Source organism: Meleagris gallopavo, chromosome 12, assembly GCF_905368555.1.
Source record: "Meleagris gallopavo chromosome 12, MGAL_WU_HG_1.1, whole genome shotgun sequence".
In the NCBI taxonomy this organism is placed as follows: domain Eukaryota; kingdom Metazoa; phylum Chordata; class Aves; order Galliformes; family Phasianidae; genus Meleagris; species Meleagris gallopavo.
Genome location: NC_139415.1, coordinates 8,491,219 through 8,519,160, shown reverse-complemented (window position 1 = coordinate 8,519,160; position 27,942 = coordinate 8,491,219). Strand labels below are relative to the sequence as shown.

General features: G+C 38.2%; 1 protein-coding gene across 3 annotated transcripts; it reads left to right on the top strand.

Moving 5' to 3' along the window:
* The first annotated feature begins 27 nt into the window (after positions 1 to 27).
* On the top strand, positions 28 to 27,409 carry SCG3 (secretogranin III). 3 transcript variants are annotated; one of them, XM_085233976.1, is made up of 12 exons: positions 28 to 383; positions 1,009 to 1,061; positions 1,652 to 1,697; positions 1,780 to 1,995; positions 2,990 to 3,132; positions 4,261 to 4,422; positions 4,724 to 4,901; positions 6,753 to 6,869; positions 17,951 to 18,034; positions 18,644 to 18,772; positions 20,606 to 20,674; positions 24,735 to 27,409. In XM_085233976.1, the coding sequence occupies exons 1-12, from the start codon at positions 299 to 301 to the stop codon at positions 24,851 to 24,853; spliced, it is 1,401 nt and encodes a 466-aa protein (XP_085090102.1). In that variant the 5' UTR covers positions 28 to 298; the 3' UTR covers positions 24,854 to 27,409. The 3 variants fall into 3 exon arrangements, with proteins under 3 accessions (XP_085090102.1, XP_010715658.2, XP_085090103.1); XM_010717356.3 differs by having other exon boundaries at positions 29 to 383; positions 20,606 to 20,686; XM_085233977.1 differs by lacking the exon at positions 1,780 to 1,995 and having other exon boundaries at positions 29 to 383; positions 20,606 to 20,686.
* The last annotated feature ends 533 nt before the right edge of the window (positions 27,410 to 27,942 follow it).

Genomic DNA, 27,942 nt, shown 5'->3' with positions numbered 1-27,942 from the left:
CCCAGGCGCGTTGCGGGCCGCGCATGCTCCTCCGGCGCAGCCCTCCCCCGTCTCCTCCCCCGGCCGGGCGGGCTGCGGGGCGGCCTCCACCATTTCCGCGGGCGCGGGGCGAGGGAGAGAGCGGGGCCGAGTTCTGCCGGAGCGGCTCCTGCGGCTTCAGCACCGCGACGCTGGACAGCGCCCGGCGAGCGGCGGCTCCGCGGCGCTGAGCGGCGGCCGGTGCGGTGCGGTGCGGTGCGGTGCGGTGCGGTGCGGGCGGGACCCCAGCCGGGCTGGTCCCGGGGCGGCCGGCTGCAGGATGCTCCTCAAGCTGGCGGTCACGCTGCAGGTGCTGTCGCTGTTGGCGAGCCGGGCGCACGGCTTCCCGAAGCCCGCGAGCAGAGGTAAGCCTCTTTGAGAACCCGTTGTCTCTGAGATGAGGAAAGTTTTGCGGGGTATCGGTGGAGGAAAGCAAAAACTTTCTCCTCGCTTGGCTAAAAGCGGTTAGATCCTAAGGAATATCTTTGGAGGCGCAAAACAGTGTGCAGCTGGAGTTGCGGTGTGATACCGAAGTGGAGAGAGAGGTGGAGCGGCGGAGTTGAGGCGCTCTGCTCGCAGCGGTGCTCCCGGCCGCGCTGCAGCGGTGCCCAGCTCTCGCTCGCCGTCCTCCCGACACTCTGGATTATCAGATTTCTAAGCTCTTGCTTGTGCCAATCCGATTATTGCTATTTTAGTCAGTCTCTTACTGCGTTCCTCCCCCAATTTCCTTATGTTTTCTCTTTAGAAAGGGGTTACTGTGTTTCTGTTACCTCATTTTCAGAACCTCTCCCTCTACCCCAATCAATCATGCTTCGTTTGAATGTTTGACTTTTATTATTCTTGCTCTCCAAGACATTTTTACGAGAACTTACAGTTGGTGTCTTATTTAAGATACCAGGTTTTATGTGAGAAAAGTAGAAATTAAGAAAAACTGTGCTGCCTCCTCGGATTCATGTGCATCATGTAACTGAATACACTTGTTTGTTCTAGATAAAGCAATACACAACAGGCAATTAAGTGTAGAAAGACCTTTGGAGGAACAGGTACGTAATATTAAAAATATTCTAATTGTTTTCTGTTGTTTGTATTCTCATAACCTTTTGAGCACTCAGATGAAATATGCATGAATATCCTGCTGGCTTAGCAAATGACAAACAAGCAGATTCATCAGTAAATACTGCCGTATTTTAGGTACAAAATAGATTTTCAATAATTTTTAAGAAATTATATATAATAAATAAATAAATACATACATACATACATAAAATAAAAAAGCAGGTAATCCGCTCCAACAGCTCACATGTGAGGAATTCCCTTGTGTTCAAATCCTAGAGGAGCACACTCAGAGCTTGGGTTAAAAATGGAAAATATAACTGGTATTTACCGTAAAGTTGAAAGTCTGTGCAGTCTTTTGCATTATCTGATTCTATTCAGAGAGTGTGTTGGTACTGCTAAGAAATGCCGAGAGCTTAAATGTGTACAATGCATTAAGCCAAATTCATAGTGAGAATGAAGATCAGGCATTAAGGCTTTGGCTGCTATTGATAAAGTAAGTTATCGTACATTTTAGTCTATTTTACTCGTCCTGCCTCTGTTTTTTTAAATTATTTTTGTCTTATTTTTTGTATATTAGATTGCTGAAGCTGAGGCAGACAAGAATAGGAAGACAGCTCCCACAGGTAAAACACCTCTCTATCTTTTGTTATTCTTCATAATGGTATTCAAAGAGGTATAAGATTCCATGTTGTATGTATTTTCCAGAAAATAAGCCAGAGTTCAGGAATTATTCTTTTGTTGATGACTTGAACCTGCTAAAGTCAGTAGCAGAAAGAGAGAGGAATGAAAAAGAGAGGGAGTCAATTAGAAGCTCTTTGTATGAACAGCAATTGGCCATTGATGATGCAGACTCCACCAAGAACCGCAGGCTCGTGGATGACTACGACTCTACTAAAAGTGGGCTGGATTATAAATTCCAAGGTATTCTGTAAAAATCTTTAAGTAATTTTTAGGTTAGACTTCTCTTGCAAACTGATTACAGTCACAGATATTGCGTTCATCACTATAAGTTCTATTCATTGCAGCAGTGAAATTTCAGTTATTTCCAGTTGTAGAAGCTTGTCATATTGCAATTTGGTTTTGAAACACAATTCAAAAGAATTGCTACTGTTGATTATTACAGTCTTCTTCTATGGAGGAGAATCCAACTAGATGCAGTAAGTTTTTTAGATCTGATGGGGAAAAAAATGGGACATCTTTTAAATGAAAGTATAATTATTCTGGTATGAAGGTGAAAAGCACTTTTATATAGACTAAATTGTATACGCTCATTACAAATGTTGAGACTGTTAAACGATTCTCCTCATCATAGCTAAAAGCAGCTAGTGAAGGCCAAAGAAATGTGCCTTTACTATAGGAATAGTTAATTGACTTGTAGTGTAAGTGAGTCCTCTGAGAGTTGGGAAAAGCATTTAGTTCAAGGTGTTTTTAATTATATCAAGGTGTGCTAATCACAGATCAAAGCTTACTCATCACATTCACTTTCTCATTGGTCATGATGATATTATTTCCCATAAGTAATGATTAAATAATTAAAACTTATTTGGATTTAAGCAAGTTAAGACTGTAATATGCCGCTTATTATGCATATTATTTGATATGGTATCTATGGGTGAACAGTATTCTCTCATTCTTACAAATTTTCTTACGGTTTGTTCCTGACATTTTTCTGTGCTCTTTCAAAAGAGCCAGTCTTAAAGGTACTTTTCAGCTGTAGTAAATGGACCTGAACAACATTTCTCTGGTACTGATGTAATGCATTGCAAGGTGTGTAGCAAAGAGTATTCCTAATGTGTTTTAATGAGCATGGCTTTGTTGTGAAGAAGGAAAAAAAATACAGGCAAACGTTTTTGCAAGAAGTCTAATCCAAATTCATTAGGACAGTTAGCACACAGTTAAACTGTAATCCTTTTAGATGATCCAGATGGCCTTCATCAATTAGATGGCACTCCCTTGACTGCTGAAGACATTGTTCAAAAAATTGCTACAAGGATTTATGAGGAAAACGACAGAGGAGTGTTTGACAAGATCGTTTCCAAACTTCTCAATCTGGGACTTGTAAGTGTCTTGTTCATATTTCATGTAGTTGTCTTGTGGGATGCTTTGGTGCTCTCTTAAAAAACAGTTGTCACAACTCTGTGTCTGGTGAACTTGAGAGAAAATTAATGAGATTCAGACTCAAGGCAAGCTCTTCAACTATTTGGGCACATCAGTTTATGCCTGCAATAGCACTGACGTTCTTGGGTTGGCTTTGCAACACAATATGCCAAACTGCAGAATATTTCTGATGAGGAGAAAACGCCAGTTCTACTCCTCCCATATCTGCCCTAATGTTTTCCTTGTAATATCTCTTCTCATTATTTTCTACTACTTTTGGATATTTATGGAGAAAGGTCTGAGCTCATTCCTGCCCACCTACTAATTATTTCAATCAGTGGGCATATGATCATGCTGATTATCTGAGGGTACATTTCTCATTGTTGCTGATTTGTATCGAGGCTAACTCCGACTTTAATTTCTGGATGTCTCAATGGTTTTAACCACTGTGATATGGAATCCTTATATTTTAATCTACTTATATTTTCTTATATTTTCTGCATGAGATTTTGCAATCAGCTATTGCTGATTATTGATTACAAAGGAAAGTGTGTAGGGACAGCTACATTAAAGTGTTGTCTTTCAAGTGACAGCTGTTACAAAGCACAGAAAAAAAAACATTTTGAAGATGACCTAGAAAGCTATTTGCATTTTCCCTTTCTATATTACCATATTCTGTTGTCGTTATTCAAAAATAAATACTCAGTTGCAGAGCTCTGTATGTATATACTTTGGTATACTAAATAGGCAGTTCTTCAAGCTGCACTCCATTGCTCTAATTCCTGTGGGGTTACATTTTCCTCTTGGAGGCAGTATGTGTAGGTAGGAGTTTGTATGTATGCACATATATTTGATGCGTTTGTATATGTATACATATATATACGTTTATATGTAGGCATGTGTCTATATATTTGTATATATGTATGTATATACACACAACAGAGAAGTTATTACACCTAATTTGGCTATGCTCAGCTTTGAAGCAAACAAATTCAAAGCAACTTGTTTTAAAAGTTCAGGTTTCATGTTGACCTTAATTCTAAGAAAACTGCAATGGTCTATGAGTGCTCTGCACAAATGTTTTAACAGATCACGGAGAGTCAGGCCTATACTCTGGAAGATGAAGTGGCAGAGGTTTTACAACAACTAATTGCAAATGAAGCAAAGGATCGTGAGAATGAGCCTGAAGATTTTGATTACCCTCCAAGCAGAGCAGACAGTGATTCAAAGGAAAAGCAACAGGAAAAATTGGTAATTACTTAGCTAATAATTTGGACTCACTCACCAAACAATACAAATAGTCTAACAGACTGCTTTGCTTTAGCCGATAAACAGCTCAATGTTCAAAAAGAAATAACATGAGACAAAAACAAATAGTGAATTACATTGAATTTTAAAGCCAGATCCCAAATTGAAATAAGTTTGAGGAAAAAATCTCATTTTTACCTGGAAAACATCAGTATATAATTATGATGCTATTCATAACTCTATTAACTCTATCACTTAAAGCAATGTGCTTACAGATTTATTTATTTTTATGTGTGTTGTGGAGACATCAAGCAAATCTGATCAGGATAGTTTCATCAATGGGGAAATTGATGATACACTGGATAACACATGGTCATCATCTAATATCTTGGAAAGAAGAAATGAGCTGCCTTCTGAAGATGATTTTGAAGACCTCCAGTACTTTCCAAACTTTTATGCACTATTAAAAAGTCTTAACTCGGGTGAGTTTGTCATGTGTTTACAGTCATATTTAGGGAAAAACTAGGAAACTGAGTGTAGTGGAAATGCTACATCACAGCTTGAACCAGGTGGGAACACCTGGTGGGAAAGCAGAGCCAACCCAGGGGAGCTCGGGTGCATCCAGTTCAATGCACCTGAATGACTGGAAGGGGTGCAGCCAGGATTCACCCCTTCCCACACCTCATTTAAGGGTTGTCATTGGGGGCAAGAGCCTCTCTTGCTGGAGATCCCTGCCTACCTAAGATAAGCAGCTCTTTTCCTTCATTTCTGCATCTGTGGCAACTGTATTTGGGCTCATTCTCATCTGCTGTAGCTAAAGACTTTGCCACCCTGCTATTATCATCCCATTAGAGCACTTAGATTTCCTGTTTTCTCCTGCACTTCTACCCTGTATTATCCACAACTCCCCTAGTTGGAAGAGACCACGTTATTTAAAAAGGTTTTCTAAGTTACATACCAGAAACTCGTTTTGTGTGGCAAAACACTGGGAGCAATGGTGCTCAAAACTGCATGACCAGATACCTGAGTATTCCATCCCGTCTTTAGACACGTGTTTCAGGAATCCTAAACTCTTTCAATTCTTGTAATGGCATGATGAAAACCTGGAAAACTGTTTTCTCCTTTGATCTTTCCCGTAATGTCCTTGTCTTCTATGCCAGCAGAAATACAAGCAAGTCAGGGTAGAATTCTTGCAGTCATGCTACCAGTAAATAAGTCTGAGCCTCCCAGCCTTTTCACAAACCACAGGTTTGCTGTTTATTGCAATGAAAGCTCTGCATGTCTCTTCATATTCCGGTGCTAGGCATTATTGCCTTCCAATTAGTGCAGGCAAGATTGAGGCACTCTGCCACAGCCGCTTTGTCAGCATGCTCCACCACACACCAACTCTTACTCTCTTAGCCAGCATACCTTCAGCACAATCAGCAGCAATTTATTCTGTAGATCCTTTGTCCTGCAGGAGACTGAGTCTTTCCTGAGACTGTCCCTATAAACACTTGAATGGAGAAGTAGAATGAAAAACCCGAAGGCATATTTTGCTGAAATCTAGTGTAGAAATCTCATATTCTTATTGTTCTTTTTATTTTCCCCTAGCAGTTTTGCACGCTTTTCCTTCCCCTTTTTCTATTCACAAAGCAGAAAGGCATGCTGAGTTTAAGAGATTATAAGCAAACAGAATTGGGTTCCACTGACTACACATCTCTGTATTGTCTCCTGCTTTATCTTATTCACCTGCCAACTTTTAACAAGCTGGAGGTGAGGAGGTTCAGTTGCATCCTACAGACGTGCGTTAAATTGCAGAGACCAATAGGAAAACCTGTTCAGTAGCTCTCCAATGAAATTGGTCCTCTGCCAAGTCTGAGAGTATGTTTCTAACTGTCCCTGTCTAACAGAACACCTGGCTCTGTTGGATCCTTCAGTGACAACCTGAGATACAGAAGCTGCTTGTGTAACAATATGGTGGGAGAGTGTTGTGTTGCTAATGCAGAAATGGCAGTAATGTTGCTCAGCAGATGCAGCAGAAACAGAAAGCTAAGAATTTATGATCACGAGGATAGTCAGAAATAGTATGTTCCATAAACATCAATTTTTATTATGTAAAACATTGTTTATGTCCTATTCTGAAGTCACAATCTTTGCAATCATGTAAAATTACCTGTTTTCCCAGTACCTTAGTCATGATCTTGTGCACTGTCATTTGAGATGTTTGCTAGCGAACCAAAAGGTCTCTGAACTATTTGTGAAACAGAGCCAGACCAGTCTGAATAGTTCTGTGCCTTTATCTGCCCATCAACCTGCTTTTTGAACTACTTCTGCTTTATCCCCTCATGCAGAAACAGAGACAAAAGAGAAAGAGACCTTAATAACCATCATGAAAACCCTGATTGATTTTGTGAAGATGATGGTTAAATATGGAACAATCACACCAGAAGAAGGAGTTTCCTATCTGGGTGAGAGTACATACTTTTTGCAACAGCATTATTAATGCTATGTTCTTACTCTACCAACAATAATTGTATTGTCATCTTCCTTCCTCTTATGATTATTGTTTCAGACTTATTCATTCAAAATGTTAAAGCTCTACTTCTAAATGATCGACCAGGTTGTACCAAGTAAATCTCCCTCCGTGTGTGGAAAGCATCTTGGCATAGGAGGAGCTCTTGAAGCTCTTTCCTGGATCTGATAGGGTCTGTGGTTAAGCAGACTTTATAGAATTGTTGTAATTTCCTGAAGATAAATATTGGAATAGCCTGTTTGATTTGTTTTTTCATTGTTTTGTTTTCTCACCAACTTCTCATTCTGGCTTCTACACTACTTCCTATAGTGACTGTTGATAGCCTTTCTAGTTTAAAGAAGCAGAGCTACGGAAGAAGGGCACATCTGCGTAAGCTCTGTGCAACCCTTTTATTTTTCTACCGTGTTCCCGTTCTGGGTTAGTCTGATAAATTTTTTGTTTACATCAAAGCAATTTCAAAGCTTAATAAATCAGCCTGTCACAGCAGTAGAACTGGTAATGATCTTTCATGACTTCTGTAGGCTTGTTTCATATGGATGGTTGCAGATGCAGGATTGATTGATGCTACTCTAACTGTATGGACTGATTAGCAATTACTTGGCTGCAACATATCCAGTGATTCATGATTCACGTTCAGTGCAAGGCTGTATCTCCCCTCTAAAGAATTCAAGTTTCTCTTCATTTTTTTTGAGAAGTCCTTGAATTTTGGAAGATTTGGACATTTTATTCTACAGTTCATTTCTTTATTTCTCTGCCTACCTGTATGCTTAAGGAAAGTTGCACACAATTAAATGCTTGATTACAAGTGATGTCAATCTACAAAGGAAGACAACATAACTTGAGTAGATGCTGCTCTCACTGATAGAGTTGTGCCAAACTTTAGTAGGTTAAATTCATTCCTGATGTATCAGGATAATGACATTACAGTGAGGAAGTATTTTTGCCTGCTAAAATTCAGGATATTTATTCACTTTGGCTTTACTCTGGGTAAATGAATACTGTAACTGTGGAATCAAATTGCTTCAATAACATAATACAGAAGGTGGGGATTAGTTTAAGAATTTGAGAGATCTGACTTAGTCTGGATTTAAAGCAAGACTATCAACTGATGTAGACAGATGCTGGCTTGCAAACCAGTGATTTAAGGAGAGGTGGATTTTGTACTCCATCAAAGCGACTTACTGTAGAGGAAGAAGCTTTCTCATAGGTCTCAAGTTGCTTCTGTGGTATTCTTTGCTTTCAACTTGATGTTGAGAAATGACTTTGAAACTGACCTTCATTTATTGAGTTAATATTCTCAAATATTCATGAGAAGAAAACAGAGAAGGAATTTAGCTTCTTGCAGGATCTATAAGCATTTCAGCATTTCATTACCCTTATTTATCTAAAATTCCCAATATAATACACCTAGTAGTACTTGTATATGTACTGTTGCTCAGTGCAGTCTAGGTAATGGGAGCGATGCACTGCTATGCTCATCTGCAGCAGATGAAGGAATTGGTATGAATATCTGACAGGGAGAATAAATAATTACCAAAAATTGGCAGCTCTTATTTGCTCCTTCAGTCTGAAATTAGTTAGCAGATCCCATGTTACTTGGCAGAAGATAACTACTGTTTCTGGGCGAGTAGAAGTACACTCTCAGTTACATTACAGTAGGAAACTGCCTAAATTATATTTCCTCATTCTATGGGTGAAGCCATGCATAAGCTCAGTCCCAGTATTATATATTCAAAATAATAAATCATTTACTGAATCAAGTCCCAGGCTTTTGTGCCTTTTACACGAGAACGGTGAATTTGAATGCATATACCAGTAACAGCTGGTTTGGGATTTGGGAACCACAGCATTATGTCATCATCACTGTATCCTACTCTACAGGGAAAATATTTTGCTGCTGCAGTGAATGATGTTATTAGGTTTAGCTTCAAGTTACAAAGGATCTAGCTGCAATGTGGTTCACAAGAAAAACATGCAAGCACTCATACAAATGCAAGGGAAAGGAAGCTGATGTTTTAATATATACATTCAGTGTCATGTAATACATATTTAAAAGCCAATGCTTAGCATTTCCAAATGCTAAATATAGCCTGTAACACAGAACCCAAAAAGCAGAAACCAAAGTATTAATATATATGAAATGAGAAAAAATACTACTTGTCTTTTACAGCATGTATTCAGAAAGTGTAGTTCTGGGAGCATTAAAGAGAGACTGTAACAAACAGACATAAACTGTACATTCAGCTAAATTGCATCACACATTTGTTAATTGCCCTGCTGATGGCATAATGCTGCTGCCTTCTATCACTTTCTTAAGTTTGGGTGATGTATTTTGATACAGTGAGAGCAAAGTCTGTGGAATGAAAGCCCCATGATACATTTTTACTCTATTCAGAGGGTTTCATAAATCTTTCCAGAAAGCCTATCTGCCCTCTGAAGATTGAAATCTGCTTCCCAGTCTTTTTGCATTAATAAGAATGGACAAACACAGTTGGTACTGAAGTTATAAGGTCCTATGACATGGGATCACAGTTACACCGGTAGCTTGTAGATTACATCCAATCAATTTGTCTATGCTTGGGCTGCTTCTCAGCATCTAGAAAATGCTGCCCAAGCAGCTGAATCCTTCTAGTTTGCACTAACCTGCTGGATGGACAGGATATTGCTGCACAGGTTGAGAGGATATCAGTTACTGAAACAATGACTGCTGTTGGCAAGGGTGCAGGGAGTGAGTGGACTGAAAGAGCTGAAATCTCTCCACATAATGACCAGCAGAAAGCAGCAAGGAGCTCTCAAGGAAGTTGACTGATAGCATAAATTATTTCACTATTTATGGTGTTCATGCTGTTACTTTTGTATAAATGACTGATGCTGAATTTCCCATGCAGAACTGAGAAGATCTATATCCTTCATTGTGCTGAGTGTCTTGAGGGAAAAGGGAATGCTGTTCTAGCCAATAGGAAAACTTACTTTGATTTCAGTAGAGCAGAGTAAGAAATGCACTGCAAGCATACTTACACTGTTAGAATATTAGTTTGTGAATAATATGGCACTTCCCTTTGTTTTTGTATTCTATACTAGTGTCATGGTGGAGCTTCACTCCTAGCTTTCCTATCAGAATTATCACAAGACAGATAAGTGTTAATGAAATGCTCCATCTACGCTGCAGAGAGAAGAGGAACTTTGTATGCTGAGAGTTTTCCTTCATACCAGGCTGTCTTGTGGCTGACTTAAAAAGTGAAGGTGTATCAGTCCACTAACCTCCTAGTAAAAGCACCATTTATTCTAAATGCATCAAGCAAACTAGTTTTGTAATACACTAATGATAATAACGTTGTTGTCAGCTTTGAAATAGAAACAAATGGTTTCTGCCAGTTTGTTTAGATACATCTCTAAATCATCTCCCACTGATAAGACCAAAATAATGAGTGAACTTTAGAACTATGTTAGGAAATATTAGACCCTGGTAAATCAAAACAAAAATAGATCTTTCAGACATGACAGACAGATTTTTAAGAGGCACCAGTGGGTATGTATGAATTCTTTCTACACAGTACAGTGATTATATTGTGCTGCTGTACACTGCTTACAAGGTTTGCTGCAAGTTTATACACTGCCACCCCATTCCAATCGAAAGTTGTATTACCCAATGAACTGTTATCCTAGAAATGTAAATCAGCTGCGTGCACCTTTTATTCTTGTGTGGAGTTCTCATTTATTTACTAGTGCGTGTAGCACAAACTGTTGCCCTTGGTACTTTTTTGTCTCACAGGCATGTAGAGGCTTCGCCTTGATACTGTATATAGTGAATATTTTATTGCATCTTATGATTGACGTTGGCCATTTTGGGTTGGATTTTTTTCCAGTTTCTAAATCAATCTCCATATCATCTACAACTGAAAAATATTGTGGGAAGAAAATTAAGTTTAAGCATTCTGGAAATTTGCTGTCTCAAAGGGGGATCCCACTTCTCACCTCCTTGTTGAGAGTTTAGCTTAGTGTAGCCACAGTGTGAACCACATGGACCACAGCAAACTGGTTTGGGAACAAAATCCCCTTTAATTACGAGGGAAGTGCTGCAGCTTATCAGTACGCAGTGTTTGAGTCACAGCCGCCTCCTTCCCTAGACCAAAGCTACCTCTTGTCTGCTTCTCCTGAGCTCTGATTCACTGTCAGGAGCCACTCCCCCGCCACTGAGTAGGAGATGGTGTTGGTTAGAAATGGACATGGACAGATGTCTCTGTTTACCTCTTCTACCCATTTTTCCATGGGCAATTGAAAAGAAGAGTACAATGAAGAGGATGCACTAGTGCCCGAGAGAAGGCTCAGTGGTGAGCTGTTGCCTGAGTATACATGCACTCATTAGTTTAGTCCTTTTTTAAAGATACTGTTGGGATATTTTTCCATAGGCATACTCCCTTTCAACCAGGCTGAGGCTGCGTGACAAAATTCCAAGGGAAATAGAAGAGGCAGACAGTCCCCATGTTGATTTAACATGCCCCTGTCCCTCTGTGCTGAGGCACATGGAATAGCTGTTCTGTCTCACATTCATGCCTGGTACCTTTCACAGCTCCACCTCTGAGCAAGGCACAGCTCCTCAGTTTCCCCAGCATAGAGCAGTGCATAGCAGAAACATTCTGGATTTTTCCTGGGAGATGGGAGTATTCATTTCAATACTGTGACTAATCCCTAAAGTTCTCATCAGCACAGATGCTCCAGGCCAAAGTTCTGATTCTGATATTTGTTTAGTTGGGCAAGATCAGGCAGTGAGCCAAGAGTATGAGGCAAAGAGCAGATCTGTGGCATCATCCCTCCCCTACTCAGTCTCCAAAAGCAAATGCTTCCTGATACAGAATGTGTGATTTTGAAAGAGGTGGAAGAAGGTGGCTAGTCCAGTGCCAGAGGTTGCACGTGATATATGGACAGTGTCAGGTGGAAATTCTGTTCTTTCCTTCAATTTGACATGAAAGATGAAGTGCAAGAAACCATCCATGCATAATCATACTTTCTTCCTTTTTTTGTACTATCCTTTTTCTCAAAGATCTTTGTTTATACCACAAGCTTTCTTTATAAGCATTTAAATCTCTAATTTATTGTCTTTATCTGAATTTCCCTTTGGTGGTTTTCCTTGCCTGCTATGACTTTATCATATGACTACCCATACACAACTACCAGTGGGAGTCATTTAATTTCAGGTAGCTCTCTTTTCTCTGTTATTTATTTTGCGATGGACTAAAGTGACAGATTTCAGTACACTGTACTGTTCCTAGAAAAATCAAAGATACTCACGTATCTGAGAAACAGAAATCAGGGGCACCTCAGGTGAGGTCAAATATTGCAGCAGTGATAATGTAAAGTATATGTGAATAGTTGAACCCAAGATGAATGTGCATGGAGGTGAGATGAAAGAATGTGGAAAGAGTGTGCAAAGGTCTCTGATAAGACTGGAATCTAGCAATTATGTTGACCACAGACACCATTCCAGCTGTAAAGCTTTTCTTTCTGTAGCTTCATCCCATGCTTCATCCATATCTATCCTATGCTACTGCTGCATTTTCACAAAAACATGAATTTCTGGCCCCTGTTGTCTTGGTCGTCTCCTGTTTTCCCTCATTCAGACTGCGTAGAAAAAAAAAAGGACATCTATGATATGCAAAGTCTGCTAACCTCAGAGTTATTAGTAAGTAGGACCACTACTCACTACAGTAAGTTATTATGGGAATCACTTGAGCAGGACAATGTACATGATAGCATAGTCTTTCCAATATCCATAGGAAATAAATTTTCTCAGCCACTTTTTTGAGGGATATTCAGTAGTTTTAATATTACTGATTTTTTTTTCTCTCACTGCATTGCATGACTATCAAGTCATGTGTAGAAGTCTGCAAACCAAAAAGAATATATTACAGTTCATTTCTTTTCTTAATCAATACTCACACTTTAAATCTGCAATTAGTTCCTGCAAATATTTTGCAGCTTCTTTTGTTTCCCTTTACTGTCTCCTCTTTTCTTCCCCAGCTTTGTTAGAAATCATGGTTTTCTGGTGATATCTGTTGATAAATAAGTATAACATCCAGTTTCTAAAGAAAAGAGGTTGAAATTTTGTTTTTTTTCTTACTGTACTTAATATCTACATTTTAAAAATTACTTTCTGCATTTACTATCTCTCTGACAGCTGATCATTGGGATCTTAAGTTATGATTTGAGATGATTATATGTGTGTATGATGAATAAGTTGTCACCAAACTCTCAAAATTAAACTCCAGCCCCTCCTGCAATGCAGACATCTGTGTGCTACTGTAATCACAAGCCATGATGTTTATAAAGTGCATGACATCAAAGCATTTAAGGGGGGTGCACAGGTCTTGTGGCAATCTCAGATGGGGAAAGGATTAAGGAAGGACTGTACCACAGATCTCTAGGAGACCTGAAGTAGTGTAAAGGAAATGCCTCTAGAATCCTGAAGGGAGAAATCTGAGAAATGGTGTGTAAAGTAGGGAAATAAATGAGGACAGTTAAGAAGACTTGGCCAGAGCTTTGTTTACCTCAAAACATCCCAATCTGTATTGTGCTTTATTGTTTAAATTGCCTTTCATATGATTGTCAAGTGATACTGCTGCTGTTTTATTTCAAATCACTCCAACCATCTTCCTGTAACCCATTTACAAGTGATGCTGCTACCTGAGCATTGTCATCTGGCATGTTGTTTCTCATGGCATCATTGGACTTAAGGCACACCATTGTGACAAATCAGTCAAACGGAAGGATTCAAAATGAAAATGCCGTATCTTGACATGTAAGGCATGAAGCTGGAAAAGAACAGGAGGTTTGCAAGAGAAATTTGTAGGGTTTGATATATGATCGATCGTCTTTCTGTGCTTCTTAGCAATTCTGTTAGGAGTCATCATAGCATATGAAAATATATTGATCAAATGAACTGTAGGCCTCATCCAGCACAGCAACTCCCCAATTTTCTGACTAGGCATGAGAGGGGTTAAGATAGGAGATGACTGAAGGTTGGATTGCTTTTTGCTCCATTAGTGGTAATCCACTGGATACTGACAGTACCAACATTCACATATGGTAAAAGGGGAATTTGGCCCCGGAATTAAGCTGGTATGCTATTTGCCATGGAACAGTCACAAGCAGACACTGATATCCTGAGTTTTGTCACTGCTGAAAAAAGGCAGACTCTGAAAGATCACCTACTGCAGGAGACAGAATATGTGCAGAAATATGTGCATCTCATATATAAGCAGTCATCAGCACAACGCTTTCCATCTGAAGCTGCTGAAGTGTGTGAACTCATCAAGTAAACTCATTTTGTAGCTATCGTTAAGATTGATCTTGGGTTCCACGGCCATCCTTTTTGGCCCCTTAATAAATACAGCCTTTTAGCAGGCCTTTCTGTGAAAGTCTAATGACTTGAAATCTCAGCATCAGTCAGTTTGACAAGGATAGAATGTGAAACTGCCTCCTGGGCACAAGAAAATTATGCAGATAAAAAGTCTCTGCTGGAAAATTACCAGTAGTCCAGAAAACACCATGAATCTGTCTGTAGAGAGAAGTCTGTGTTACAGTTCCATTACCAATTCCATTAAATACTCAAATGGTAATACTCAGAAACTAGTACATCAATTTCTGTCTCTCTAATGAGGAAAAAAGTCATTTAATTTTACTATTTTACTATTTTTTTTCCATATAGTATCTTTTTCAACAGGTTTGAAGGTTGTTGCCACAGTACATTCTCCCAGAGTAAAGTTAAGCATTCTGTTTTTATGTGATCCAGATTTTTGGATCCCCCACTTGAAAAACTTCAGCACAGAGCTTTGAAAGTGATGGGTATTTGCATTTTCAGATTCAGCCAAGGAGATCTGTCGGCACACAGTGCCTCCAGAAACTGGGCCTCAGCTGCCTCTCAGTGCCTCCCCAAAATAGGAGCCCTCGTGAAAAATGGATGCTTGAGTGAGTCACTTGAGATCAAAGCAGCAGGCAGAAAGGGAGGTGAGGCGGAAACCAGATCTTCTGACTGCTGCTGTCTGGTTCCAGTGATGAGATGATCTGCTCCTCGGAAAGCCAGCCACCACAGCCATGACCTATTTACTGACGTAGTTTGCTTCCATTAGCTCCGTTGTTATTGTTCTGTTGTTTTAATTAGTGCCATCTCAAATAAGTGGCTGGCTCTGTAGAAAGGTCATTACCTTTTTGAACTTTTACTCTGTAAAAATTATGTTGCTATGGAGATGATACCAGAAAAGTAATCAATCGGTTCTTGTTAGGCCTCCAGACACTGCATTCAGTTGCTTAGCTGCTGGCCAGGCACATCTTGGCTCAGAAGATGACTCACACCATTAGTGGAACTCAGAGCAAACATTGTTCAGCCATGGCCGAGCCCCATATGATAAGTACAAACACATTTTGGAGCAATACAAGCTGTAAAAGACATTAATTCTAAAGGGGGAAAAATAGCAATACATCCTCTTCAAGAAGAATTGGGATTATCTGGTAAAATTTTCTTAATTATATATGTAGATCTCCATAAACATGAGCAGGCTTACAGAGAGAATGCTGTTACACAGGAAATAAAGCTGCTTGTGAGATCTTGAGATTGAGGTTGTTGTTCCAACCAGCTGGGAGGATAGCTTCAATATTTCTCCTATAAAACGTAGTCCTCATTAAAAGGCTGTTCATATAAACTTGTCCATATCTTTGCTGTTAAGATGAAACTTTGAAAATATAATATTTTTGTTATTATATTCAGTCTGGCTTCAGTTACAAAGCTTGGACAATTAGTGCTGTACCACACTTCATACACAGATATAGCTGTTCAATGGATATGGCTGGAATGCAATGCATATTGCCATCTTACTGTACTTGACAAGACAGTCCTGTATATTAGCACTTACATATTGAACTAAAACAAAATTGTTAGCCGGATCAAAAAGCACAGGGAAACCGTAGAATTTCTGGTGGGGTCTGTAGAAGTAGTCAAATGAATGCCATTCCCTTCAGAAGTACCTCTTGGGTGTGGACACCACAGTCCATCAATATAACAAAACAATTCTCAATTGTTTTGTTATATTTTGAAACTATCATTATGCAGATATTTAAAGACATGTAAGTGGGTTATAAATCCTTCTTGTAGTAGAGCCTCGCTGTGACTTTAGCTGTGGAAAGTTTTTTGTTTTTTTTTTCTGCTAATACAGGTTTAATGCATCAGTACCCAAATGTAACTACTCTGGGGACAGAACCTGACAGGCATTCACAATGCTTATATATGTGTGCCATTTTAAACATTTGAATACTCCTTCATATTTTAACATCTACTTTTAAGCCTAATTTACTAGATTTTGCCTGATTTGATAGATTTTGCTGGATTAAAAGCATAAAATTAGTGACATTTATGCAGTTGCATGAATTAGTGGAGAATAATGTATTCACTTGGATTTAGAAAGGGCTTTTAAGTGAATATATTTACATGATGAATACCAGGTTAATGTTCTGCTTTCATTAAGATGTTTTAATGAAGCACAGTGTTCTTAGCTGTGTAATCTTACCCTAAAAGCTGTGCTTTTTGCAACGGAGAAATCCTTATATTCCTGCCAGAATATTAGTATGATACTGATTCAAGTTAATAAATAGAATCTTAAGTTCAGCTGAAAGAAATGTTTACAGCCTTTAGAATAAGTTCTGGATTAAGTGATAAGTAAGACATCACTACCACCACTATAACAGTAGTTTGTTTTTTCTCTTTATCACTGTGTTTGATCCAGTTTGTAACCCAGCCCAGACCTGCTTAGGTCATAGAACAAGGTCAAAAATCAGATTAAAATAGTTTTCACATGTACACACACACACACACAAACACAAAAAAAAAACACACCACCAATCCAATGTGATGTAGAATTGACAGGTTGTAATTAGGCAGCTTGGCAGCAAAAACTGCTTATATTTCAGTTTTATGTAAATAACAAAACATAGATGATGCAGGCAGACAGGATTAAGTTGCTTCTCATGAGATGGCAGGCAGAACTGCCTATGGTGAACTGCCATGAGGAGAACTCTGCTTGCTGAGGAAACAAATCCTTACAGTTCAGTGCTGAGCAATCTCTCTGATAGAAAAACTCACTTCTAGCTGATGGATAAAATGGTTGGCCCAATACATAAGACAATCTAAAATATTTACTACCCCTATAATATCTATTCTGTTATCACATCTAATACTGAATACTTCAGCCACTTACATAAAGGGAATGTTGACTGAGAAAATACGACAGGTTCTGAGATTACCCATACTGTGAATATTTATTGTATTGCATAAAAAGGACTTTTTCCCACATAGGCATGTGATTATTGTATCTGAAGAATACATTTTGATGAAAAAGTGCTTTACTTGAGTTCAGCCCTAAAACTAGCATAGAAAAATATTTGCTAAATTTTAGGTGATTTTAGGTTTTTAGATTTGCTAAATTTTCGGTGTATACATGGCCACTGCCATCCACTGGGTTTTCACTTAAATGTTTGACCTCGGGAACTCTGAAAATCAGTTCAGTTTAAGCATTTATTTAATCTAAATATCATTTTAAACCTTTTATTAGAGATGCAGGATGGGAGAATAGGAAAATATTATGTTAGCAGGATGAACTACATATTTCACAGTCTTAGTGCTAAACCCTTTCATTGCTTTCACTTGAGTAAATTGCTAACAGACATTGCTGTATACATTTTGTGACTGATGTGATTTAAAAAATAACTCATATCCACACTTTTACTCTATTTATGCATACTGGCCATATTTGGTACTCCTATTGTCATGATTTAGTATTTTTTCTCGATAAATATTAATCAAGATTTAGTGTGAGCTCTGCATTAATTCATCAGAGTACAGAATGAAGACTGTTCTTACGGAGTTCTACTCACCATTCAAACTGGTGTAGTGGAGAACAGAGTGTAGTTTCTGTATCATGTCTGATGAAAAATAACTGTAGTTTGGTTTCCTTTTGCCTTCATTTCTAGAAAACTTAGATACAATGATAGCTGTGCAGACAAAGAAGAAACTTGAGAATCCTTCTACTAAAAGCAAACCAAAGCAACCAGCAGGTACTAATTCTATAATTTTCTCTCTTGAAAATTGCTGTTTAATAACACATTGTTTAATCCATTCAATTAAAAACAGGTAAATTCCATTAGAATATAGACTGTTAATTACAGACATGGTCTCTCAAGGACCTGTAGCCACAGTGTGGATGTCTAAATGACAAGAAGAGAGGAATTTTTGCTTAATTGCTCACTTTGAGAAGTACATTCACATGAACTCCCTTTTCTTCAAAGAAGTCCAAATGTTACTCATATACAAAAACAAGCCCTATGAATACTTTAAAGAGTCAGGTAAAAAAAAATTCTTTGTCAACTTTGGATCTGGTGAATGACAAACTTTCTTTTTTTTTCTGCACAAAGAATGTGTCCTTATGAACTACGTATTATTGTATTTTAATTGCCTGTATTCAGCTACTTTTTTAAGAGCGGATGCAGACATTCCTGAGAGATGGGGTAGATTTGATCTTTAGAAACTGATTTGAGAGAGTGTCCAATAGATTTATTCCTCAATCACCAGTTATAATGTTTTACTTCCTAGAGATCACGCTGACATAATGTAGAAATGCTTTTGGAATGTAGGATACAAAATTAATCTTATTTTTGTTTTGTTAGACAAGAGTAGTGAAGAAGCCGACAGTACAAAGGAAGAAGCAGCTAAAATGGAGAAGGAATATGAAATCTCAAAGGACTCCACAAAAAATGAAGAACAAAATGCAGCAGGAAACAGCGAAGAGCCTAGAGGTACAAAATAGCCATTGTTTTTTCTATACATGCCTGAATGATTAGAATCTTTTCTTATCTTCGGTATTACTTTTCCATTAAAAATATATTCAGTTTCTGTGGCATCCAGCACAGCTCTCAAATACCTACATACTTTTTTGTGTCTCTCTCAGCTTGTAGTAGAAATAATCTTTAGAAGTGTTTTATTTGTAAGCTTATAAGAAAAGAGGTCATTCATTCTATGTCTGTGTGTGGATGAAGGACTTACTGAGGGGAGGTGAAGTTGGAGAAATTAGTTTGGCAAGTAACAGAGTGTAGCTTCAGACTCAGCCGTATCTTTTGACAGAGTGGGTTCCATAGTCTAGATGCACCTCCACAGTAAGTTCTTGCTTCTGTACTCAAAAACCTTCATGAGCAATTTATTGACCAGATGTGAAGGGCTCCCTTAAGAAGGGAAGTACAGAGAGGAGATTTGTCAGGTGATGGGGGCTGAACTTGCGAAGGAGGTATGTATGTTAGGGCAGAGGCCTTTCAGTCCGTTCTTATTGCTAAGTACCCAGCATCAGGATCTATGTTTAAAAACAAACAAAAAAGCAGTATAACCTGCTTTGAACTGCTCCTTTCATTGTTTGCATGTTTTCACTGAAAGATGTTCAGTGACGAATCACAGTTCTCAAGGCTACGGATTATTATCCACGTCGCGTGGTTCTACCCCATGGGCAGTGTAAACTTACAAATTATTAGGCAGTCACAGATGGTAGAAGACATTTTTTCTGACAGTGGTGAAGATGAGCAGAAGAGAAAAATATCTGAAGGTGGCTGTCCAATTTCACAGTAAAGAGAAATTGTCTCAGTACCCATGGGAAGTGATAAATAACATGTTTACCTTGTCTGTTGAAGATTTATCTGTGCAGTTTGGTTCGGGTTATTTTATTTTACCTTCAGAAAAAAAAAAAAAAAATCCAGCCTTTTTAGACATTGAAGTTAGATCAATATTTGGTTCTTTGTCTCATGCAATATTCTATGCTCTTTTATAGAATAACTTCTATAAAACTAGCTCTGCACTCTCAGCTCAAATTTTGCAGTCTATCTGGTACTGTACCCACTTACTAACGGCGTACCTTTCTACAGGCTAATCACACTAGGTTTTTTTTCCTGACAAATGTTAGAGCATTACATCAGTACAGCTCCAGCCAAGTTAAGAATTCAAAATCCATTAGCTGGAATATTTCCTTAGGGGTTTATTAGGTAATCCTGGAACTAATTCTATCGTGTGTGCTTTCTGGTCCAAAAATAGCCATACTTTAAAATTTTGGCTATAAAAAGGACTTATGATCATTTTAATGCTTTTAGTGCTTCCTTTCTCTCAGCAGGTGTAAGTAGCTGTATTCCAGCTTGTCTTTCCAAAACATTTACAATCTTATATCCGTGATATGCTGTTAGTACTGATGAATGAAGATTTCTGACATTTTGTACACCAGCAGACAGTCTATGCTTTCAGTCTTATTAAATCAACCCCTACTGTTTTAACAGTATTTTTGCTGAACAGTTGTTATGATCCAAAAGATGAAGCTTGCCTACAATTCTCTACACAGTGCCTGGGGATGCCGCCAAAAGTTATGCATAGAGATTAAAAAAAAGACCTGATTCTTTTTGTGAGTGACTAATCTTGTCCAGATAAAACCCCATAGCCGTCTGCGGGAATTCTCACTGACTAAGGTTGACAGGACTCAGCTTTTAAACAGAAACTAAGAATAGTTTTAATCTGCCTTTGCTGTAACCAACTTCACTCAGTTAAACAGGCTGCATCAATCATTGATATAAGTGCTTTATTTCTCTTATCCTTTCCTCTAGGAAAAGCTGAGGCATATTTGGAAGCAATCAAGAAGAACATAGAATGGCTAAAAAAGCACAACAAACAAGGTAACAAAGAAGGTATGAAGTAAAATGCACCGTGTACATTGCAAAACATATAACTTAAATTGTATAACTTAGCATTGGATTACCAGTAACATAAAACTGCTGCAATAATAATGGGTTACTTTATGAGTTAACTGTTACATGGCCCGTATTATTTATATCAATAAATGAAAATAGCAGACTAAGGCAAACTCTTGGAAACTGTCTCAAACTGCCATTGCCCACAGAAAGCACGGTGACTAAGCTGGAAGTTATTCACATACCACTCAGATAGACACAGATAGACAGCTGTCTACCTGTCACCAGCCAGTTAAATAATCATTTCATTTGTTAGTTCAATATATCTTTTAATTATGATTTTGTACAGGAGATAAACATTTGTTTAAATGCCTGGATATGTCTAGAAAAGCTCAGTGCATCTGGCTAGCACTGTGCATGCCATCACAAATAGCAGTGAGTTTTGATTTATAATTGTGAATTAAATAGTTAAAATACAAACCTATGTCACCAGCACTGTATTACATTGGATTGCAGCCCAAATCTAAGCTAATGACTTGTATCTCTCACATGCAAAGCTGTGTAGAAGGGGAGCACTGGCTGAAGCAGCTGCACAGGGTCTGCTCACCAGCTGCTCCACTCTTTGACTCTTCCTCAGAGACATGGCTGTATGAGAGCTGGAGGGAGGAGCCTAACAGCAGCAGGATTTCTAGCTTATTTTTCACAGGCCTTTATTTATCTGTATCATGCTTTCCCTCAAGATCTTTTGTGAAACCAGCCTCTTATCCCCTCTTTCTGCTATTGCTGGGACTTCTGCTGTCACCCGCTCTGTAAGTGACGGTTCCTAGCTAAGGGATCCATCCCTCGGGTATGAGTGGAGCCTGGCGAGAAAAATCCTTCATGTGCCAGCCGAGCAGAAGGGGATCTGAGATAAGATTAGCCCTGGGTAATCTAGCCTCCCCCTCTGTGAGCCATAGTGTATATAAATCACATTTCAGAGACAAGAGCATGCCTACAGCCCAGCACATTCATTTTCCTATACAGAAACTCTGTACTAGGAAAGACTTTTTCTTTCAAGGCTACGGTTATTTTTTCCCACCTTAAAACCATTTCCACACAATGGCAACAACTACAGGTTCTACTTTTTGCTCAAGATTCCCCACCACTTCAAATTCATATGTCTGTTTAAAAAAAAAGATAATATAATTATAGTAATCTGCTCTCAGTCACACGTCATTATTTCTCTGTATCACGCGTACTGACAGGGCAGCCCCTAACCCCTCCTCGTCAGTAATCTTTCATCTCGTGCTGCTGCAGCCTGAAAATGGCTGTGCAGATCGATAGCATTTTATCTGCTTGGAAATGATGTTAATACTTCCAGAAAATGGATCCATTGGGTTAGTGCTGAATGCATGGCTTTCTGTGTAAATGGATTTTCATCTACACTAAAATATCTCTACTGTCCTCTGGCAATGGAAATGAGCCTTAAAGTGAATGTAAGTTATGACCAAATCAGAAAACAGTCCTTAGTCTTCCCATACATCATAGTTACTGTATTTTTTCCATAATTGTCATTTTTGTAAAATGCTAATTCAGTTCTCCTGCAGTGATGATAAGGGAAGTACAGTCAGTGAATGGATTGTTGTGTTCCTTCAGTACAAGATTAGGTGTTATTTATGTGCCCATCAATCATTTCTCTATTACCATCTAGCATCTGGGGGCTAGCAAGGAAATGATTTACAAAGTAATTCATGTATTAAAAGAGCCAGGCTTCTCTATTCTTATACATGGATTGTTTTATTCCCTGCATATACTTAAAGAGGTTTAGGTTTTTTTCAGGCAAGTAGGTCATTATCTGAATTTCAGTGGAAGTTAGAATTCATTCAATGACTGATGACCTTAGGAAACGTTTCTTTGCAGTTTCCCAGTTTAAAAACATCAGTTGTCTCATTAGAAGGCAAGTTATCTTCAGTGGTCTGGCTGCATGAAAGAGAAATGTGCCACAGGCCCAGATTTTGGCCTGTCTTTTGTGTCCAGAGTTTGTCTGCGTATACAGGAAGAACAGAGCTCTGTCCCTCTGATGCTCTGGGTCTGTCCTTACTGTCTCCCAGATCTAGCTTGATCTGTGAAACCTGTGCTCTTTAAAAAGCAGCTCCGCTCTGGTGTGAAAATAACATCTCTCCCACCGCTGGGTGCGGGCTGCTGTGTGTTCTGTTACTTCACAGTCTCCAAAGAGCACAGCTGTGACTCACCTAACACATGCAAATAGCACGTTTGGGTTTTTCACAGAGTACTTAGGTAGTTCCATGACATTAAGAGTCGCCATAGGAATAAAATTAAACTCTGCTATTAATTGCAGGATGCACAGCACATGGCTTGATTTGAATGTGTGAATAAGACCTCACTTCATATACTGTAGCCGGTTCAACAGCTCAGTGTAATGCTGCAGCTGTTGTGGTTATTCATCTAATTACTTGCACAAATTAATAGCCTGTAAATAAGCATTAGAAATAAAGAGACTTCTAGAAAAAAAGATCAGATTAAATTGTCATGAAATACACAAATTAGCCAGAATTTGGTATCTTAATGGTTATAATCCCATGTAGATTGTATTTGAAATTCAACCTTCACATATCTATTTAACAATGAGTTGTTAATACTACTATTGGGGAAAAAAAAAAAAAAAGCCTAGAAATTGTAATGTGGGTAATTTGGATGTTATATTAATTTAGTATTTGTCATTCCATTCATTTCCATTCCACGATTCCATGGTGTTTTTTACTGTCTCATCCTATCAACCTGGATCAAATCTGACAACCTTATTACTAAATTGCTATTTCATGCCATATTACTGAGATAAGATGAAGCCACAAATGGGTTAAATTTTCTTAAGCCCATAACAAAGTGAAAGTGAAATCCTGGCCTCAGTACAGCAAATGGCGAAATTCCTGCTAGCTCCGATATGAAGAAGATATCCCTGAAGCAGTGGGGAGCTTTGAATATGTTTTCTGAATTAGTCGCTTGTAATTGCCTTGTACTGTTTTTAAAAAGACCACAAGCATAAATTTGCTTATTTAATATTTTTCTACTTCTACACATTCTTGGCCACGTAGCTATAAAAAGTCAGAAAAATAATGTTCTGTTTTGATAACAACATTCAGTTTGAAAGCAAGTCCTTCCATGTATTGCTATATGGTGAAAAGCACTGGGCTACATTACAAAATCAGTACTAACATAATGTATACTGAAATAGTCAGTATGAATCTGGTTTTGTGAAAGATATTAATTCATTTAATTTGGTATAAAGCCCTAAGACATCAATGTTTTCCAGACTACTAAGTTGTGATTCTAACAGATGAAGTTTTATATTCTGTTCATGGGAAACAGGGATGTTTTCTACCGTAGGAAAATATATTTAATATATAGAGGATGAATCATGCTGCACAGATGCAACTATCTATCAGAAAAGCAGAAAGAATTTTCCTGTATTGTATTGCAGATGAACATACAGACTCTCTAAGACTTCTTTGATAGTAACACTGTTGTAAAGTCTACTCTGCAATATTTTTTAAATCAGGATGTTGTGTTCTGTATCGATGTAAATATTTATGTTGTTGCCATTTAGTTTCAGGAAGTTAATTTCCTGAGTTTTCTAAAAAGCCCATATTTGACACAGGTTTCTGCAATAAGTGAGGATTTTACTGGAAACAGTCCGTGTAATACTTTTGATTTGAATCCATGACAACTGTGAAAATAATAGGGCTTTAGCACCAGCTTTCACATGCAGACTAGAACACCAAATCTCTGAACCAGAAAATATTCTTACTTGGGCATTTACCATCAAACAAGGAAGAGCAAAAGATGATTATTACTCTTGAGTAGTAAAACCGCCAAGAGATGGAAGAAGACTTTGTGTAGGTGGTTCTCTCTTTTTTTACTGCTTCACAAGTTGTACTTGTGGTGAATTCCCTTTGCGTTAGATAAGTGACTTTGCAATGGCATTGTTTCTTAAGTGGAGCAATATTATGGGTATAACTTATTGTGTAAATTAATTTTTATTTTTCAGATTATGATCTTTCAAAGCTGAGAGATTTCATTGATCAGCAAGCAGATGCATATGTGGACAAGGGCATCCTGGACAAGGAAGAGGCTGATGTAATTAAACGCATATATGGCAGCCTGTAAAAAGCTGGTGGCTGCCCACCATGTAGAAAACTAGTGTAGCTTTCCCTCATCCCAGCTCAATGACTTATGGTCTGTTGTTTTGAAGATATCATTAGAAATCCCTTTACCTTGTACTGATAACTTTTTAGGAATGGAGAGCTATAGAGCTCTGTACACTGACTGCATACTGTATTTTCCTACACTCGCAAATCAAATCTAAAACCAACTTCTGACACTGACTTTCTACTTGACAGGGTAAATATTTATGTAATGCTCTCTTTGATTTGTGTTTGGTTTACTTTGTAGATAAACCTATCATTTCTGACGGAGAAGTCTTTTAATGCTGCGCCTTTTGCTCTCACTCCACTAGCTTTCTATAGATGCAACTGTGTAAAGGGCATTATTAGGAAATAGTTCATAGATCTTTAAATAAAATATTTGAAAATAATTTACCTATTAAAGTTTTTATCAATCTTAATATTTCACATCCAGAGATCTTGTTTTAAAATCCTAATAGCATGTCTTTCCTTGACTTTTTTTGTTTCGTTTGTGTAGTATTCTCTAACTTGGAGCACGGTGTCATGAGCTAATGGACACATCTCTGACACTACAACTGCATTTCTTTTTAAAGAGCTCCATTCTCCCCAGTGGCTTCATTCAGCATGTGTGAAAGTTCTCTTTAGTGCACCATTTCATGATTTTGCATGCATTAGCTGAATTCCTGATGTGAGTAGCCTGATAACAAGTGTAAATAACCATTACTTTCTTATTAAAAAAAAAGAAAGAAAGAAATAGGAAAGCAATTAAAGCCATTTTGCAGGGAAGTAGTTGGCAACTAGAGGTGCTTTTAGAAACATGAGCCCTGTTTTTCTGAAGGACTGGATGAACCCATCAGATCCCAGCATCTCTGAATATCAAGTCCATAGTCTGCTTACTGACTTGGCTCTGTTTTTAGCAGTACCTATCAGGCTGAAAAATTATATTTTGTCACATACTTGCTGTCACTAGGCAATTAGTTGGTACCCAAAGGGTAAAAAAAGGAAACAGAAATTCCACTCTTCCTCAACTTGCAGTGTTTATGAAGAATGGTGTTAGAAATCTTTTCACATTTAAGTGAATGGATGATTCTATGCCTGAAGAACTCACAAAGAGCAGTGAAGGGAGACTTAGAGTACTGCCTGCATAGCACGAAGTTCAGTAAGTGTTAAATAGGCAGATTATTTCCTTTTCTATTTCCTCAGCACAATTGGACACTGAGGTTGAGAGGAAGATTGGAACAATGTTTCATAGCCAATTTAAGTAAACTTTGGCATCCTTGCAAAACATAAATTATCAACTGAACATTATCAATAGAACATTATTGGTAACAAACATTGAGTGAATGTGATAGCAATGAGGTGAAACAACATAGCTCTTTGAGAGCAGATGACATGTAAGCTAATGAATGCTTCCTAGCATCCAAAAAGTACGTCTTGGTATGGATCACCACCAAATTGTAGTATCAGTCACTAATGGTGATATTTTTGTTAAAACAGTACTCAGAAATGTAGTCAAAGCAACCTTATGGATAGTTTGTAAAATGCAAGGTTTCTTTTCCCATCGATATAATGTGTAGTATAATAATATTTTAGTTTTGTTAGAAGTTTGTTTCTCTCTTTGGCCTCTAAGGCGTCAATGCAGGAGTCTGGAACTAACAGAAAGATGTCATGTATCAACAACCTGTGATTATAAAACAGTTTGTGTCCACAAAGACTGGTCCAATATTTTTAACCTCTCAATTTGCCAAATGTTACAACTTCAACAAAATGTATATGACATCATTTACCAAAAAAAATCCAAACAGTGTGTATGACCCAATCCCAATTCAGAGTATCCATTTTCTTGAACCTGTTCAGTGCTCACCCTGCTGCTCTGTACAACTTATAACATATGTAGACATGATTCCACCAACACAATGTCTAGCTGAGGACTGATCAAGCCCTCTGATGTTTATATAAGCAATCCCAGCAATGGTTCTTCAGACAAGATTCACTTCCCATCCTGCCCAACCGCAAACATTTAACTTGTTATTTGAATGCTTCAAATACTGGTTTGATTGTACATCAAATGAATATCTATCAGTTACTCACCTTTCAGAACCGGAAAGTAAATGTACAGCCAGCTTGACAAATCACCCTGCATTTCTGAAAGGCTTTGATTTATGCTAAATAAAATCAAATGTAGTGACATGAGTTTCAACTTGCATTACTGCCCTTATTAGTCCTTATTTTGAAGGCATGCTAACACTGGACATCTGCTGTTGGCTATTTAGTACGTAAACTGTGAATCATGTTCTGTCAGTGCTTTCCTTTTTCCTGGTGAGAAAGGTATGTTCAACACTTGCACAACCCTGGCTCTAAAATGAGAAAAAAACAGTTTCTATGTTGTTTGTATCCCTGCTGGATCCTTCAGAAAACCTTCACTCTCAAAATTATCACTGAAAATGTAACAAGTACAATATATATGGTATTCACATTTTGAGTTTTTCTATTAGACTACTGTGTCTGATATTGTTCTTTATTAAACACTTTACTACAAGCCATAGTAGTATAAGGCTGCTTTTGTGCGTTAAGGAGAGTGCATCTTTTCTACCCAGAACCCAGCCTTTGGAGGACGCCCTGAGTACAGAGCAATAGGAGTTGCTCACTGATGGCTGCAGGAAGGGGGAGGCCCTTTCTGAGAACATTCAGGGGAACTGCAGCACCTGATAGCTGAGTCAGTTGGACAGAGGGGTTTAATAGGCTCCAGCCACATTGCTAATGGATTTCAAATGAAAACATTTTATCAAATACATTCCACATTTCATTTAAAAACGTTTAGTTCAGATCTGCCCAAGACTTCTCAGGCTTTGATTCAAGAAATTTGTAAAAGCTACAGATGTGCAGGTTTGTCCAGTTGAGAGCTGCAAAACAAGGAATATAATCTGCACTGTGCACTTCCCTTCTGCGTGAGATTTCCCCATTCAATCCCTACGACTGGTAAAAAAAATATATAAGCAAAAAAAAAAATGAAGTTGCATGTGTAGGAAGATTGAAGATGGAGTAAAAAAACAAAATATACAGGTGTAGGGG